The following is a 19,761-nucleotide window of genomic DNA, read 5'->3' as shown; positions in this document are numbered from 1 at the left end:
AGTAAGCGTGGGAGGAGGAGTGGTGTGGTGGTGGTAGTGGTGATGGTGTTTGTAGGTTTGTAAATCAGTAACAATGTTTGTGGTGTGTGTGTGTGTGTGTGTAGAGATGATGTGTTTGAAGATGTAAACTGTATGCTAATGGTATTTTGTCCAGTTGGTAAATTATATGTAGTAGTTTTGTCCACTTTAATACTATTTGAATGATTTTATACACTGGGAAATTGATTGTCTGGTGAGATTTAGTCCACTGCTTATTGTATTGGTGGGATTTTGTCCAGGGAATACTGTCCGGGAGTATTTTGTCCGTCGCAGGTAACAGGAGGAGCACCTAATCAAAATGTACCAAGACTGAGCGGCGCCTGGGTACGGATAACCACCAACCCTCCATTAACACAGTGCTGCCACTGTAAAGCTCCAGAGATCTCGTAAAGAACAATACCACCACCACCACACCACCACAATAAAAAACTCTCACTCCTGTGTTTTATAAGACCATCGGCGAGGAAGTGATATTCGAGTCTAGTAGCGTTATACCACCAGCCAGTGGGAGGTCAGGTAGTTCTTATTAACCCTTGTATTTAGCTTTTTATGGAGTCGATTATATTGTTCGGTGTACAGGAATGAGATTATATACTGTTAAGACTTCTTCATCCGGCTCGCGCTCTGTGGGCTTTTTCAAGGTCGTATAACTGTAGGTGTGTGTGGACAAACTCGCCGACAGATGGCGCTGACACGTCTTGCTTACTTCTTCTGGGCCATAGATGGCGTTAATACGTCACGCCTTATCCCCACGCCCCAACTGCAAACGTGTTGGTCTTTTTTCTTCATACCTACACATTATTGACTTCTGGGCTAATCTGACAGACTTGGAACAAAGGAGAATGGTAGAAGGTGATGAATTCTGGTATTCTCGACCCCGGGTGGGCCCAGTGTGGAGGCCTCAAGGCCGTGTAACTGTTCTCCCCAGGGCTGGGCATTGGGCCGCACCCGTTTTCTGTTGCAACATTTTGTCTGCAAGCGCTTACCCGAGTCTCTATAAGGCGAACTCGTCAGAAAACTAAGGAAATTAAGTTGAAATTAGTCACAAAGAAAGATAAAAACTCTTCTACAAGTCATAAAACTAACTACGCTAACAAGTCTGGAGAGATAATGTTCCCAAGGAGAGAGAAAAACCAGTTACCAGGTGAAGTGATAACTAGTGTTGACCAGTGAGCTCGTGTACTCAACTGTCATCACCTGTGTGTCACTAGAGGTGTCAACTTGAGTTTAACTAGCGCCTATTGTCTAACACTGATAGCCTTTAGTCTGACAATAGGCCAAGGCCTGAACTTCATGATGCTGCCACAATATGGGAATTACTGTAACTCTGTACTTTACACTTAAACCTGTACTTATTGCTGTCATTTATTAATAACCACGAAGATAAGAAGTATTTTTTTTATAAATTCCCATCACAACTGTATTAAAGTTATTGACTGATCTGACGTATAATCACAACACTGGTGATTTTTATCCTGCTGTAAATTCATAACATTAGTGGAGTTTGTCGTGTCATGAACTCACAACACTAATTGAGTCGCGTTAAGGTAACCTCACTGACAGAGGGCGCGAGTATAAGTCAAGATACAAATACTTAAGGATCAAATGAAGATTAAACATCTCAATTTACTTCACCTGATTAAACATCCAAACGTTGGGGAGGATGAGGATGAGGGGGGATAGGTTAGAATTTGGGTGGTTAATCTTAAGGTGAAACAAACTGGTGGGTTAACCTTCAAGTGATCCGTTTCTGATGTAGTTTGCATCTAAGACTTACTACACAGGAAAACATTCAGATAAACAGACATAAGCGACACTTATAAAGGCAAGATAATCACAACACTCCTGGACCTGGTGAAGTGAAAGTCTATTTACTATTCTGGATGGTCGACTACTTCAGGCGTGGCATGTGGTGTAGCGCCTTCTGGTACGACTCCTGCAGGAAGGAGGATGTCCCGCGGCCACAGCTGACAACTTATCCACTGAACCACTTCCTTGTTTTCCACCATTTTTCGTGTTTCCTATACCGTATATCTCTACCAAACCCCGCAGCGAAATGGAAATGTGGCAGTTGACAAATAGGCATGACCAAGTTTTCCGGCAGTTTATGGAGTTGTCTCAATAGATCCGTATTTATTATATATCAAACGAACAACTAAACCTTTGTATGGTTTAGGTAACAAAAGCAAATCATTACTTATACACAGTGTTTAGACTTTAAAACTGTCTTGTTTATATACGATTTCTGAAACCAAAACATCATGAACTATTTTTCTAAGTCATACATAACTTCATATAAACAGTATACAGCACAAAACAATTACTGAAATCATTAAAACTGGTATACACTTACGAGCCAATATTCATCATTAGCGCCTTACGTAACAGTATTCACGAGGGAAACTGGCCAAATCGTGACCAGGTGAGATGAAGTTGCCGACTCGCCTTTATTATTGTGTAAGAATATTGTTACGTCTAAGCATTTCTGTCTAAGTCACATTCTTGTGTTTATATTTTAGCGAATGTTTTGTGTATAAAGGTATTTCTCTTTAAGGGTTTTATGGTTAAAACTTATCAGATGGTTAAAGTTATAAGGAAAATTTTAGCGAATGTTTTGTGTATAAAGGTATTTCTCTTTAAGGGTTTTATGGTTAAAACTTATCAGATGGTTAAAGTTATAAGGAAAATAAAAAAATAAATAAAACCACGGGGTCAAATATTCTCGGTATAAACTTACACATTTCTTAAATTTGACAAAACAACTTTCAATCACACCCATAAACAAATGATAAACAAGTAAATAGGCAATAAATAAAACAGACATAGCGACATATTATACATAGTTTACATAAAAAGAGAAAGTGTTATGGCCAAAATCAGCAGAAAGAGGTCACTCGTGGCTTACTGGGTTAGAACCTTTGATCTGCGGGATACACACAGGCCACACCCACACACGCTACACCTACTCTACCGCCACACCCGCAAGACGCAACACTCCTGCCAAATGTCAGGGCCGAGCATTGAATCTATGGACGCTGTGACCGCCTGTTGACCGAGCGTCTCCAAGACCACCGTCACTTATAATGTATCGGAATTTTAAATACACGATAATTAAAAAAAATTCTATATCATAAAAGATAAATTTACTTCATATAAACGATTTAAGTAGTTTAATATTTCAAGTAAAGGTTCATTTTAATCAATATAGTTCAATACTTATCGACCTTCACTCAAAAGCAAGCCAAAATGTAAACATTCCTCGACCTTAATTACCCAGGCAGTCAGCTGAGAGAATGTAAACAAAAATCAGCTGGCGAGTGTAGATTCTGGGAGAGGTGGAGTCAATGCACAGCTGACACGCGGCGTATGATTCCACACTCCTTCAGTAGGGGTTAAGTGAGGTGTTGATGTTACGAAATAGTTTCTTGATCCTGTGCTTTGAGTTACAGGATTTTTGGGGGGTACAACTGAAGAGCATTTATATAGCTACGTATTTATCACTTTTTTTTTCAATTATTACTCTTTTATCTAATTGTGTTATGTCCAGTATCTAACCTCCCCTTCTATCCTTCCCCATAACACCCCAACCATCTTCCCCTGCATCACCCCCATCCATAAACCCCTCCATAACACCCCCACCACACGCTAACTCACTCAACCTCTACCCCCTACACACACACTAATTGACCCAGCTACCACCAAAACGAGTGTCTGGCAAATACTCGACCACACTACTACTTCCTGGTTGCTCACGTTCAGGTTGGACACACAGGTGGCTACTCCTTGTGGGGACCAAACTAACACTTTCTACCGCTTGTTGTTCCGTTTCTACCCGTTGTTGTACATTTTCTACCCGTTATCGTACAGTTTCTATCTGTTGCCGTGCTGTTTCTACCCGTTGTTGTACATTTTCTACCCGTTATCGTACAGTTTCTATCTGTTGCCGTGCCGTTTCTACCCGTTACCGTATATTTTCTACCCGTTGTGGTACAGTTTCTACCCGTTTTTACTGTTTGTACCCGTTGCCATCCAAATTCTACCCATTGTTATCATCCAATTCTTCAGCACTTTTATCATCTCACCAACCAGTGTTTTGTTTACATTGAGATGCCTGATGCACGATAACCCACCATTCGCAAGCTATCTTACCTACCATTCTCCATTATTAATCTCTCGTTATTTACACATCTCTCACCTACTCACTCGCACCAACTTGACACCCAATCAGATCTTACGACACATTTTACGTCACACAAAACCGCTCATTCCAAGATAATTAAAACAATTAAAGAGAGCAAAGGAAGTTTGTCGTCCATTGCGCTAAGGAGTGTCGTAAGCCTCATGTGACGTCAGTGGTTGTTTTTTAGATGGTCAAACGTGACTTATTTTCAAAAAAATTCTATATAAAGGGAAGTAACAAGATTTTTTTTATTAACACACACACCAACACACACTAGGGCAATAACATCCGGCTAGGTGGTGAGTGTGAGGGTGTGCTGGCCGTGTGTGTGTGTGTGTGTTTCTAGATCACTAGGTAGACAAACTGGCAAAACCCACAAAACCTCTTTTCCCTCCACCGCAGCTGGGGTGGGGGGGGGAGGGGTAGCCAGGGGTGGGTGGGGCGAGGGGAGACGAGATGGAGAAGGAGAGAGGGAAGGACCCACCATACACCATAATTCACAGCTAAATACATACATACATACATACACACAGTCTATACCCATATACACACACACTGTAATAAGCCATTGTTTGTGTTTACCATTATGCCTTAACCATTCTCTCGTCTTTCTTATCTCCACTATACACGTCATCATCATCACCTCCTTCCCTCCCTCGTCACCAAGTCCACCCCGCGGCCCTCTGACTCACTTTCCGTCCTCACCAGCACCTCACCCTGTTAATATGAACCGTTCAATTACTTTACTGGACATTAGGTTTCTAGTTCACCTCCACGCTGTACAGGAAGATATTCAACCCTCCCCCTGGCCCCGACGTCTGCGTTAGCGTTGTGTTGGCGTTAATATCTACGTTGGCGTCAATATCTGCGTTGGCGTTACTATCTGCGATGGCGTTAATGTATTGGTGTTATAATCAGCATTGGCTCTTCAGAAACACTTTGTCACCCTTTACTAACAAACTCGCCCCTTTTCACCCTCTATTCCCTGGTGTCTTCTCGCTTCACATCCTCCTCCTCCTCCCTTTTCATCACCATCTTACCCCTTCAATTCCCTTTCTCCGTGGAGCCCCCTTTTTTTTTTACACGGGATCCTTTTGTTATATTGTTTTTCTACGATGTCTTTCACGTGGTGGCACTTTACTTCTTCCTGTGTGGTTGAGTGAACGAGTGAGGTTTTTTCTGTTCTATTTCTGTCTGTTAGTAGAGTTCTATACGACTTTCCCATCACTAAACTCAATCATCTAGTTTTGTCTCTATAATATGTATCTATGTCTGTTTGTCTATCTCTTTTTCTTTATCTGTTCCTTTTTCTCTCTCATATATCTATACCTCTCTCTCTTTCTCTTCTTAATTTCCTCCAATCATCATCTTTCTTATGTGTTTTCCTTGTGTATAATTGTGTAAGTTTGTCTATTGTTTTTCTCTGCGTATCTTTCAAGTCCAAATTAAATCATTCTCTCTCTCTCATTTCTTTTCCACCTTTTTATTATCGTTATTGGTGATTTTACTTGTGTTTATTGTTCGTTGTTGTCTTTCTGTGTGACTCTTAAAACATTCTGGTATTACCTTTCACCACCATGATTAGGTGAAGCCCCCCCCCTTCTCTGTCTCTCTTTGTTTCTCACTATCTCTCTCTTTGATTATCTCTCACTGCTTAACACATCTATTCAATGATGAGGTGTTCTTCCTTTCTCACACTCCTCCTGCATTATCTTCTCTCACTCTTCATCCCCCTTTCTCCCTTCCATCATCACCCCCCCCTCCTCCTCCCTCGTTCTAAAGCTCCTCTTACTCTCAACGATTCTTTAACCAATCGCTTTACATTTATTTTTTATCTCAATTTGTTGTGTTTTTTCCCCCAGACGAAATCAATTTGGTTCACTTTCCCTTCTCACTGCAGTCACTCCCTCACCACCCAACTGTCTCCTTTAACTCATTATTTTTATCCAATTTCTACTTTGTTCCTTCATTTCTTACACGTTTTCATTGAGATAATCACTCATTTATTAATTAATTATATTCTCAGTCTTTATCTAATTCCTCTCTGACTTTACGTTTCTCTCCTTCATTATTAATTTGCTGTTATTCCATTTTCCTTCAAGTTTTGGTCATCCATTTTGTAAAGATTATGACGTATTAATTCCTTCCTCTGGTAAATAGGTGTTCCGGTTTACTGTTTACGCGGGAAATGTGACAATTTATGCGGGAAGCCACCACAACGCGGGAAGCCACCACAACGCAGTCAACACTTCCCGATTTCTCTTTCTTGTTGGTGTTTACGCGGCCATAAGCTAATAAACCGTAAACCCATAAGTTCATAAACCGCACGGAGGCCTATAAACCCCAGGAAAACTTAAAACCACAATACCGTATAAACCTGAGCACCGTGACCCGGATGTGTTCAATACCTAGGAGAGAAACACCGAGGAAATATTTTGAGGTGAGGGTTTTCTATATACATAAAGTTTGAAGGGGAAACTCAGGTAATTAACACACGAACAACACGGACGGAGATATTATGCTAATGAAGACACTAATAAGAAGAAACACAAGCATCTTAAACACCCAGGGAATGTGGCAAGTCTTTTTTGCCTTGTATTACTTAAGATCTTCATTATAGCACCACTAAATTTCATGGATTGTAAACATACCAACGTTTCTGGGTAAATAATGAAGGTGATTAATAAACTCGTATCAGAAAATTCAGGCTCACTATTTTCTTTTTCGGATGCATTATATGTTTACTGTATCTCAACCAACTTGATTCTCACCTTATAAATTCCTTTCTCAACACTTTCTCTACTGAGGCACAGTTACACAATACACGACCACTGAGAATTCTCATATTTGTTAGTGAGTCATCAACATGTTATCATCAGTAGTGAAGCATCAGAGTCTTGCGCAAGGAGATGTCGTGTTCCCCAGCTTGTAGGTAAAGAGACGTTCCGTTCCATAGTTTCGCCTGCCAGACGCTCGCCACTAATTCCGGGTTGTAAACATTGCACATCTTGCCAGTTGAAGAAGTGACTTAATGTTAAAAATAAATAAATACCACAGCAGTCACGACTTTACACACACACACACACACACACACACACACACACACACACACACACACACACACACACACACACGAGTATTACATTTATTTTATCGAGTGTTGGCTCCCGGGGACAACAGCTTCCTTATACAGTGTTCTGGTGTTCTTGAGTACGATGCGTTTCTTTTGAGTACTATGAATCCACCCATTAAGACGTCTTTACCCCTGAGTACGACGATTTAACCTCTTGAGTACAATATTTAATCCCCTGTGTATGATGTCTTGCCCCTTTGAATACGAAGGCTAATCCCCTTGAGTACAATTACACTGTACTCATGAAATTAAGTCATCGTACTCAATGGGTCAAGATGGCTATACCGAGCTGAAAATAATTACGATATTTTTATTTTAACTGAGGTTTTGGAGTTTGTGTTCTGGCGATGCAAAGAAAACTTGAAAAACCTAAACATGTCATTTTGTTTTTTGCGTTCATGTAAGATAACTATTAAAAATACTGAAAATAAAAAGAAGGGAAGATCACAATGCGTAAAACAACCTTCTTGTTGAGGTGAAGCTGAACTTTCCGGATATGTTTCTAAGGCAAAATACCACGAAAGAAAGTTCCTGTGTGAGAGAGAGCAACAGTTTCCATCACTTTCAACTACGAAATGATCACGCCCATCTTCTAATCACCTTGATCAACTACGCTTAACCCCAATCACCTCTAATCTCTCTCTCTCTCTCGCCACAACTTAAGTCATTATCCCTCCCCCCTTAGTATTCCCTCTTCCTTGCAATGTCTAAGGGAAATACCCCCTCTTACAAACCCCTTCAATTTTGTCCTCTTCCACGCCCTGATTCCCATTACTCCTTCAATTATCAAGAAAATATAGCTCTTGCCTTCACATCTTAGCCCTCCCTCCCTTACGATGAAGAAAAAATTCCCTTTATATTCCCCTTAACCCCTGTAAACTTTCCCCACCACAATCACCCCTTTAATTTAACATCAAGTCCCCTTCAACCCCCTTCTTCCCATTCCTACATATACTTCCCATCCTTCCCATCACCAATTCAACCTTCCAACACCCCTTCAACTATAAAAAAATTCCCTTCCTCAACTTTCCTCCCCATCCCTTTAGTTCTACGTACTCTCCCCTCCCCAACTTAACCTCCCCACTAGGGAAACTTCCCACACCCTGCCCAAGTCATCCTCTCCAGTCACGTTCAAGGAAACCACCGCTACCGCCCCTGAGGAAACCGATGTGAGAAATGATGTAGAAAGTTACTGGTGAGCGAACACACACACACACACACACACACAGGCGGAAAACTTTAAAGAGTCCATTGTGTAGATTTTTTTTTTCATTGTGTGTGCGTGCGTGTGTGTGTGTATGTGTGTATCTGCGTGTGTGTGTGTAGTAATAGTAGATGATGAGGGGTGAACGCACGTGAAGGTAATCAGGGTCAGGATCCTCAAACGTTCCCACGATGAATGTCTTTCTTTCTTTTCGGGGTTAAGGCGACACATGTACAGTAAGTACCGTGTAAACTCCTCGTGCAATGATTCTGATTCTCAAACCTTCTTACGATATATTTCTTTTACTTTGAGGCTCAGTAAATACATGTAAGTTTAAGCTAGAATCCTAATGTAATGATTCTGATTCTCAAATATTCGTAAGATGTGTTTTCTATCTAGATTCAGTGTCGATTCTACCAGATTCTCAGAGTTTCTTAATATTGTTGTTTTTCTTGTAATTTGGGATGAGAACAAATTTTAATTATAGTGTCGAGTCTCTGTACAATAGCCACACCATTTCCGTCGCCATGTTTAAGTGCAGAAGCTTTAAGTGAGCCAGGTAGATCCATTCTCACGTCTCTAGTTTGAAGAAAATATTAACTAACATCTATAAAAGAATCTGGCAACAGGGCTTGGAGTCATACAGGTTACATGAACACAACAAAACACAACGTAATATAACACAACACAACACCAACACAACACAACACCACACCAACACAACGCCACGCCACACCACACAACGCCACACAACATCAACAAACTGTCTAGGTGAGATTGTAACTGTCAGGAGAGCAAGACCAATTAGTACAGAGGACAGCTGACCACCCACTCCCTGGCTGTACATCTTACCCCTAACTGACCAACACAGACTCGTTAAGGTGGCTGGCCAGGTCACCCACCAACACCACAACACAGGCCAGGAAGCCATCACTAAAAACACTGACGAATAATACTGATTAATGGACTGGTGTAAGGTGTAGTGATATATCTACATACTTGGATTTATTAAGGATCGTATAATGAATATTCCTGGTATACGATGATGTATGAATGGTGTATACTGTATGTCTTAAACCAACAAACACGTAAGCTGTCACTTCTATATACCCCTGTACTAGAGAAACGAGGGATAAGAATCAAAACATAAACACGACCAGTTTTTAACGCAACACACTAAAACACAAACGGGATGTAACACTCACTATACACATTGACAGTACTGTGTGTGTGTTGGGGGAGGGGGGAGAGGGGGAGGTATTTACATAGAAATATTCACTAATAAAACACAATGACATCACGTCTTCCTTATCCACGATTACTACACTTCTCAGATAGAAAGTTGTCACATCACTGGTGTCACGTATAAACACCTGCCGCACATAACTAACACACGTCGCCACACCTGACTAACACACGTAGCCACACCTAACTAACACACGTCGCCACACCTGACTAACACACGTAGCCACACCTAACTAACACACGTCGCCACACCTGACTAACACACGTAGCCACACCTAACTAACACACGTCGCCACACCTGACTAACACCTGTTGCCAAATTTACGTAGTTACATCACCAGCGTCACGTATAAACAAGCGACACGCCTTACGTTATATAATGTGTATATATCTGGTGAAACTCTTACACTTGAATAACAACAACAAATCGGTGTTACGTTTTGAATGTCTTTCTCATTTCTGTAAACACATCTGGAGAGTTACTACATTAACACCATCTTAGCACTGTACCTTTAGTGTCAGAAAGAAGAGGGAGAGAAAAGGAGGAATAAGAGGAGGAGAAAGGAGAAGAAGGAAGTGGAGAAAGGATTAAGACTAATAATATTAATAAAAGGAAGCGGAAGCCAACATGAGTGAGAGAGAGAACAGGAGCCAAGGATTACTACTTCCACCATCATTGATATCACCAGCCACTCCTCCCCCCACCCTGTGTCTCCCCGGCGCGCGCGCACACACACACACACACACCATGGCGCCTAGTGTCATCTACGTCTATAACCTCCGAACAAAATGCATCAAGTTTAGCCAGTAATAAGAATATGTTTCTATTCAATATAACATTAACACCTTCACTACTGGACGTCAATTTTGATATTTTATTGGACCAACACCAGACGATTTTATTCAGCACAGAGAGACCCTTCGTAGCCAGGAGGTTAATAAACTATTTTTATTCAGATGTGTGTGTGTGTGTGTGTGTGTGTGTGTGTGTGTGTGTGTGTGTGTGTGTGGTAACATCAAGGTCCCCGCCTCTTATCTATTACGTCATTTAATCCAGTCTAGGTCATCATATTAAGGTTAATACTGGTCGTTAACTCATTCATTATACCTCTTTAATCACCTTGATCAATAGCTATCGGCGGGTCGTTTGCGGTATAAGGTTCCCGGGGGACCAGATTAGGTGTTTTATGTCTACATCCGATTTTCTTCCCAGGTGTTCCGATTAGAAAATGACCCCCAATCAATACACCATTAGACCCCGAGAGACCTTCGTCCTTGAGCCAGATCCCCAGCTGAGTCACTCGTCCACCACACAACCTTCACTCTTATATCCACCAACATTTACAAAGTCCTTTTTTCAACCTTATTTTTTTTGTATAACTGTCAAGTGCAATGAAGCGAAAAGAAAATACAGTAAGGGGGTTCCCAAGGGTGTAGCCTATCTCCCTCTATGTTTAAACACACTAATACGGTAACATGAAACACTACTGTTTTAGCCATCATTCACAACAGTAATCTTGAATATATAGCAAAACACCAGAACTTGTGAGAATATATATTATGATATTCATACAAAACAAAAGCCATCAGAATAATTGTAAATACGAGAATAATTACAAGAATCTGCGTGAGGACCACTGTGCACTCCTGTACCTGATACTCGTCCCGTTAAAGAGAATGTAAACAAACATACAGATCGAGATACAGAACCCGGAGATAGTGATGCTTCTCGCTCATTACACGAGATGAATAAATACAAAATTAGGAAGAATATTATGAATACTGACGACGATAATGAATCTCTCTGGCGTATAAAGTTACTGGAATTAACGCAAGGTCATTTTGCCTATGGGATAACGGTGCTTCTGATTTACAATACAAGGTTAATAATATATACATAACCACAATAGTCTGAAGGTTGTTGAGAGATGGAATGTACCTGAGAATTTACAGAGGTCATAATACTACAGGTATGCAGGTAACTAGAGGATAAGGTGGGTGACGGGTTATTTCCGACAAGGTGAACAGATGGACATTTTTAGGATTCTGGAGGGGAGAGAGAGAGAGAGAGAGAGAGAGAGAGATTGTGTATATGCATGTGTGTACTTGCTTGTGCATGTGTGTACTTGCTCGTGTATGTGTGCTCGTGTGTGTGTGTACTTGCTCGTGTGTGTACTCGTGTGTGTGTCTCCAGGGTAGTGAGGAAGGAACTAGCACAAGGTCTTATCAGCCACTCGACATCTTACAAGAGGGTAGAGAGAGAAGAGAGAGGGCGGGGCACCAGGGTGTCTCTGCAGCATACAAAGACACGTGTTTAAATAACCTTTTTTTTCAACTATTGACTGCTAAGACATTTCCTTGAGGGAGTTTCTACAGCTTCCAAACCAAATGAGGTCAAGACCATTATATGCGTCAAGGGGATGTATACCTGTTGAGATAGATAGATAGATAGATAGATAGATAGATAGATAGATGTAGTTCAGAGAGGGGGAGGTAAAGATGGATGTATACTGTAGATAGATAAATAGAAATTGAATACTATATAGAAATAAAGCAAGAATGAAACCAGGGGCAAAAAATGAAGGAAAAATTATTGAGAGAAGAAAACAGATGAGAGATATTTCCGGTAGGAGGAAAAATGAGAGAAAGAGGATACACCTTAGTGTTGCTCAACCACTACCAAATACGTTCCATCACGTACCAGTAAGACAGATGACCACACCCTCACCACCACAACTACCACCATCACTACTTCTACCACCATCACTACTACCACCACCACTACCACGATCCTCATCACTATTACCACCACCACTAACACAGAAAGACAGATGACCACACCCTCACCACCACAACTACCACCATCACTTCTTCTACCACCACTACCACGATCCTCATCACTATTACCACCACCACTAACACAGAAAGACAGATGACGACACCCTCACCACCACAACTACCACCATCACTACTTCTACCACTACCACGATCCTCATCACTATTACCACCACCACTAACACAGAAAGACAGATGACCACACCCCCACAACTACCACCATCACCACCATCTATCATTACGTCTACCACCATCACTACTACCACCACTACCAAGACCCTCATCACTACTACTACTACTACTACCAAAAACACCATCATCCCGATCATCCATCACTACTACCACTACTACCAAACAACATTATCACTACTACCACCAGTAAAATCAGTACCAACACCACTAACACCATCATCACACCATCATCACAACTACCACCGCCACCTCCACCTTCACTACCACCATCATCACCACCATCAATAGCTTTACCTCGTCCACCACCACTACCACAATCACCATACCCCCATCACTATCACCCCCACCACCAACTCCATATGGACAGAATACCACCAGACTACACAATAGCTGACGTAAAGGATAATAAAATAATTCTATACATTACAAAAATAAGATAAAATATTGTATAAAACTAAAATAAAGAAAATATATCAAATAATAACAATCAATACTAAAAAACAGAACCTTTCTTTATGTTAAAAAATAATACAATATAATAACACAATCGCCAATATCACAAAGTATTGAGATCAGCACTGTATAATAAGCATCATAATCGCCAAAATAACGCCAAATTTACACTAAGATGCTGTAATAACAAGAACGCCGTGATCCGCCGGCGACCATAAACAATAGGCTCCTTCCTTGACCTGAGACAAATATTTGAGCCGAGTTTTGTTGACATCAAGTGAGTAAGGTATAAGTTAGAGCGAGGACATAAAACACGCCCACCCGCCCGTCCACACTACTAACACGAGAGCGAGGACATAAAACACGCCCACCCGCCCGTCCACACTACTAACACGATACCGCCGCTAATTACTTGTTGTGGTGGGGTATTAACATGCCAATATATTATTCGTACACTGACTCAATGAATAATCAATATTTCTTCATGGGTGAGTGAGTGATCTAGCCACGTACTGAGTTGCTGACATAGGTAAAAGACGCCAAATATAGTTCCGGGACGCTACGAATAGCAACAAAACACACACAAAAAAGGAGCTAAGAGATGATATGGGTGACGCCCCGGCCCAAGAAGGAGTGGGTGACAGACCTGACACTCCCACTCACCCCTGACGGTGCCTCGCCCTCCCTCCTGTCAACCTCAACCACTAATATAAGTTTATCTGCCCACATGAAAGAGAGAGAGATAGAGAGACCCTCTTCTTCACCTCACCCTCGACTACTGTCACTTCACCCCATCTCTTCCTCCTTCTCCCTTCACCCCTTCTTCACCTCATTCTCGACTACTGTCACTTCACCCCTTCCTCCCCACTTCATCCATCACCACCGCGGGCAACCCATTGCCATAACCACCGCCCGTCGTTCTCTCCTTGGACGCGCCTTCCTGCCCATCTCTCCCAAGATGGCTAGCTAGTTGGCCCCTGTCCAGCCAGCCTTTCATTCTCGACCACAGTTTCTTTATCTCACTTTCACTTTTTACTTTCATTTAGCGGCCTCTCCGGGGTACAGAGTCAGGTGTGTGGCGGTGGCTTCTCCAGGTACCCGACCTTGATGTTCTCTTTCTCTTAGCACGAGACTATAATAATAATAATAATGATAATAATGATAATAATAATAATAATAATAATAATAATAATAATAATAATAATAATAATCTTGGCTTCACTACGAAACATAACCCATAAAAATATAATAGAAATAACTGAAAAAATAGACAATCGCCTAAGAGAAAATGAAAACATATCAATGTGTTTAAGATAGGTGATGTGAGCGTGTGTGTAAGTCAAGGCACTGGTTATAATATCTGGTACACGAGAGTCAACACACCTACACGCTTAACCTCTTGACCTTACGAGAACCCATCCAAACATCACCTTACTATGGCGTAACATGGTTATTTTTTCTCTGGTGTCATTTTGGGTACTAAATTGACATTTTACCTCCGTTTATGAGAGATGAATCATGATAAAAAAGACACGAAAAATCAAAGCAAAAACTGACCCCAAAAGGTGAACACTCCAAACCCTTTCACTTTCTGACTTGTCCTGTGAGTCTGGTTTTTGCTGCTCTTGTGGTCACTGGTAAATGTCTGGTCACTTCTCATGACCTCATCCCGTCTGTTAACTACAACTTTTATCTCTTTCATGTCGTCATACAATCTCCCTTATGTGTAGCTTCGGCGGCTTCTGTTTAACAATTTTTTTCTCAGAGTATTCCAGTTCTGGGTTCTGTACTGTGGAGTCTATAGAGTTGTTTTCATTGTTTGTATAGGATAACTAAACCATATCACATTCTGGTTGTAAAATTCACTATTAAACTAACTTTCAGATTTACCGAATGAATTAGTCTTGTTATTGAAGTAAGTACCAATGCTCAAACTAAATAATGACCGTATCAATATTTAATCTAATTTGAGGACGGTGTCAATATCTAACATCTACTGAGATTGATTGATTGAGATCTTATAAGTATTTCGTCTTTTGTATTTTTAGAAATTTAAATATAACCTACAGCCACGAGTACACTGCATAACCCAAGTAAGATCAGTGTTCTCAATCCTTGGAAAAACTGTCACAAAAGCGCGGGAAACAAAAGAGGTCAAATTAATGTATTGCAAAACGAGTCTGTTGGGAGTTGCCTGGGGTACGATGCCCACTGAAACTGTTGCAAGCATACATGTCATTTGTTTAACAGAGCATCTATCACCTATAACACTTTTACGACGACCTGGGTTATAAAAAACGACCGGAAAGGAAGGTAGTACGTTCTAGTGCGAGTGTTTGTAGCGACCATTCACCCAGGGTACGGTACCTACCCACTTGGTAACTTTTGATCATCTGGCGGCAACACCTTTCTCTCTCGTGCAACTCGTTCGCTGCGCTGACTGTGGCTTCGACTCGGCATGTGCACCACCAACATCATTTCTAAATTTAGCTGTGATAAGACACACAATTACTTTGTTTGTCGTACTCAGGTTATTCTTTGTGAGGTAATAATTAATTTTTTATAGTAAATGAGCTTTTACAGCAATACACCTTCTTTGATGATGTTTCGAACAATCACCGGATACCCGTTACCTAACAGTATCTTGTGGGCACAGAAGGCGACGAAAGATTCGGTCAAGCAGTTGCTGTGGAAAGACCTTTCTCCCTCAGGAACCTGTGGGAGGCGGGGCAGGAGGTCACACCGTGTAAAAATAATAAGCAGAGAAATACCAAGAGTTACCGAAAACTCAAAAAAAGACGAAATGACACACGGCCCTACTGTCACGTCCACCACTCTCACCTATTTACACAACTTTCGTCTTGTCTGACAACTTAAATGTCAAATAAAAGTGATTTAACCAGATGATTCACAACTGTTCACACATGTTCTCGGTGCGACCAATGAAGCCTTTCAATTAAATCTTGTGAATAATTTCCACTTATCAGAAAATTTTATAAAACTCGACCGCGATCAATCGGATATGGAAATAAGGAATAAGATAGTCTACTTTCTATTTCTTTGTTACTACAGGTTTGAAAGTGATGATTGAGGAACTGGTTAAACCCCGAAGAACCGGTTAAAACGTGTTATTTCTCAAACCCATTCTCCTATAAAACAATAATAACAAGGAATAAACTGCAATACGGGGCTGTTCACACACTTCTCTCAGTCAGTGGGTCAAAATCAGCGTATATAGCGTCTATATATATATATATATATATATATATATATATATATATATATATATATATATATATATATATATATATATATATATATATAATGATCATACAAGATGGGAGGACGACCAGCCCCTCCCTCCCCCCACCCCCTCTCTCTCATGGTCTCAAGCCAACAACTCTCCCTTGGGGTTATTCTTAGTCTAAAGGTTGTAATATGACGTCATAACGAGGTAGTTTCAGCACTTCCTGTCGTAGTTACTCGCTCGTAATGATCCACACACACACCGGTTATTACCATGCTCGTGTGCACTCAGGCTCGTACAGGTGCAAGTTGGTTATGGTGCTGTTGAGGTGGGCGACTCGTCTGGCCTACTTGTGGTCTGTTCTGTTTACGGTGTTAGGGCGAAAATGTGAATCATCTGAAGATTATCCCCAGCTTAGTTTACCTGAAGATTAACCACCCTAACGCTACCTAAGGGGTTAGATTAGCGGAAGGGTGGTTAATCTTCAGGTGATACAACCGGGGGGGGGGCGGCGGGTAATTTTCAGATGATTCCCAAAATTTTTATAAAATTACATTTGTATCGCGCGAGGAGTCTGTTCATCACCTGCCGTAAGAAGCTGGTATTGACCACGGCGAGGAATTAGGTTAACGCTCTCTAAAAGAATCTCAAGTGTGTGTGTGTGCGTGGGTGTATTCAAAATCTCACGTCCATCTGAGGAAACTTTCAAGCTGTTTTAACCGGTCGTTTAAAAGCCTCGTCATCAATTAAAAACCACGAATGTCACACTGAGAAATCGGCGCACCTGGGGCGTGACTTAGGTGTACTTTGCCTGAGGAATATGTCCATACTGCACTGAGACTACCAACAGGAGGAGAATATATACCCATACAAACGCCTGAATATTCTCTATCGATAAACCACTCAACTAACTTCATTACATACATATAATAATGTTCTATCTTTCTTACAAGACTACTACAGGACTTAAAAATTTTTATTTGTTGAATTACTCAGATTTTAAGCTGTTTGCAAGGTAATTACGAGGCAATAATTTCAATATGGGTATTTTTTTATATGCTTTTATCGTTACGCTTCTTTTGTCGTCTATAAATACAAGACCAAAGGTGCGAGACACCGATCGTGAGAGAAATCCTACGAAAAATATTGCCTGCAGCCAACAGTAAAACGCTCCAACTTTTTCTTATTTTTCTGAGTCGCTCTGGCATATTGACTTTCTGCTGTCACTTGGCTGCCCCGACATCTTGCTATCTGACGGCCTGCTGACACTGGGTTTCTCTGATAGCTTCTTGGCTTAAAAGCTGACGTTGAGTCACCGTGACGAGTGACGGGATCTAGCTGGGCGACGGGTGCTGACGAAAGCTTTTTCTCTTTGACGGCCTGGTGACACGGCTTTCCTGAGTACTTCCTGACAGGTGCTGACTTTGGGCTAACCGTGGGAGTTTGCTGTCTGACAGCTAGTTCCGAGATGCTCCCCTGGGGTCTTGCTGTCTGAAGGCCTGTTATTACGTTAGACTGACAGCAGTTGTCACGAGAAAGAGTAAATACAGTTCTCTGACGACTACTGCCCGCCCCAGTGGTCTTACCGAGACATGAACTTAAAACTTTTGACCACAACAGAGTTCATGCAACTTTTCTGTTTCAGTCTGACGAAAATACGAACTAGTATAGCACGTTGTTGTTACATAAGGGCGTCACACTTCACTGTGGCACTGTGTTAGTAGGTCTTGGCAACATGCAGCGTGCGGGGGTGGGGGTTAGTCCAGGTCTGAGACGGCCTAATCTGGACGGACATGTACTCTATATTAGTTCATTTTAGGCTATAATTTAACCCATTCAACTAATTCGAGCTTTACTGTATACTGAATTGAGTAAAAAAAACGAACTTCTATTAACTGTACCGAAGAGTCAATGAAATTTTAGGAATGGCGAGTATGCTTTTTAAAGAATTTTTAACAAGAATTTTATCATTAATCCGTCCATCTAGGTCTTAGGCCTTCTCGCTCGTTGACCATTTACAGCAATTCACGTACTCGGAAGAGGCTTCCTTGGGGGTCCGGGATGGCAGCCGCTAGGGCCACGCACACCAGTAGTCCTGCCAGGATCCTCATGATGAAGAAGGGCACTTGAAGGGGTGTCTCACTGGGGAAGAGGTAGAGGAATACGTCCACACAGCGCGAGGGTTGGGTGAGGACTAGCACCGCGACGCTCCGCCAAGTGTGGGGGTCTCCGGCTGGCTAGCGAGAGTGATCACACCCCCTCCCCTTCACCCTCCCTCCTACTCCTCCCAGCCTCATCGTCGCCTTCCTTTACCTACGATCCTTGCACCATCATCTCCCTCCCTATTTAATTCATAACCTATTTTCTTATCGTTTTCTATATCCACTTCTCGCTTTAACTATGATTCCTTCCTTCTCATTCATTCTCTCCTTCTCCCCTTTCCTTACTCCTTCCTTAATCAGACCTTCACCTCCGCATTTTACCTACGACCCCAATATCCCCTATTCTCCATACCCCTCCTCTCTCAGTTCTCACCCCCCCTTCGTTTACCCTACGATTCCCAAACCCAATTTTCTACCACCCTCCCCCATTCCCTAATTCTCTCCTTTTCCCCTACACCCATTTCCTCCTTCCCTATCACCTATTGTACGCCTCGTCCTCTCACTCCATGCATGACTCCCATCCATCACCCCATTCCCTCCCTACTAGCACCTACGACTCCCTCACCCTATTCCCGTCCCCATCACCTACGAGTCTCCCTCACCTTATCCCCTCCCTCCCAACACATACGACTCCCTCACCCTATTCCCTCCTCCATCACCTACGAATCCCTCACCCTATCCTCTTACCTAGGCACCGTCAAGACTCATCAGAACGGGAGAGAGAAAGACCTTGGCGCCTCTTATTCTTGGTTAAGCGGCCTTGTTGAGATTCTCGGGAAGACTAGGTCGATCGACTGGTTGTATCCGGCAGGCACAGCGCAGGGCAAGGTTAACACAGGCATTATACTCACAGTTTGAAGGCGCTCACTGATTACATCTTCAAATCACGTCGGCTTCTGGTTTAGAGGTTTATCTTTATGTGTTTTACAGGAAATAATTATAAGGAAGATTTATTATTTAGGAAGTTTTAATGGTTAATTGTACCGTATGTGGGGAAAATAATTCAATTTGTATTCATTTCGTTGCAAATTTCTCGTTTGTGAGAATATAAATGTCCCGTTTTATGTCGAG

At 41.7% G+C, this 19,761-nt stretch overlaps 1 protein-coding gene across 1 annotated transcript in view; it reads right to left on the bottom strand.

Moving 5' to 3' along the window:
* Nucleotides 1-18,739, bottom strand: part of LOC121859927 — a 161,837-nt gene extending 143,098 nt beyond the window's left edge. Inside the window, exon 1 of the mRNA XM_042356886.1 lies at nt 18,562-18,739. Within this exon, the coding sequence (XP_042212820.1) occupies nt 18,562-18,639 (78 nt within the window). The 5' untranslated portion in view covers nt 18,640-18,739. The remainder of the gene's footprint in view (nt 1-18,561) is intronic.
* Between the last annotated feature and the right edge of the window lie 1,022 nt (nt 18,740-19,761).

The sequence above is a fragment of the Homarus americanus genome, unplaced genomic scaffold, assembly GCF_018991925.1.
Source record: "Homarus americanus isolate GMGI-L3 unplaced genomic scaffold, GMGI_Hamer_2.0 scaffold34581, whole genome shotgun sequence".
In the NCBI taxonomy this organism is placed as follows: Eukaryota; Metazoa; Arthropoda; class Malacostraca; order Decapoda; family Nephropidae; genus Homarus; species Homarus americanus.
The sequence above is the reverse complement of the archived record's forward strand: the minus strand, read 5'-3'. Positions and strand labels throughout refer to the sequence as shown.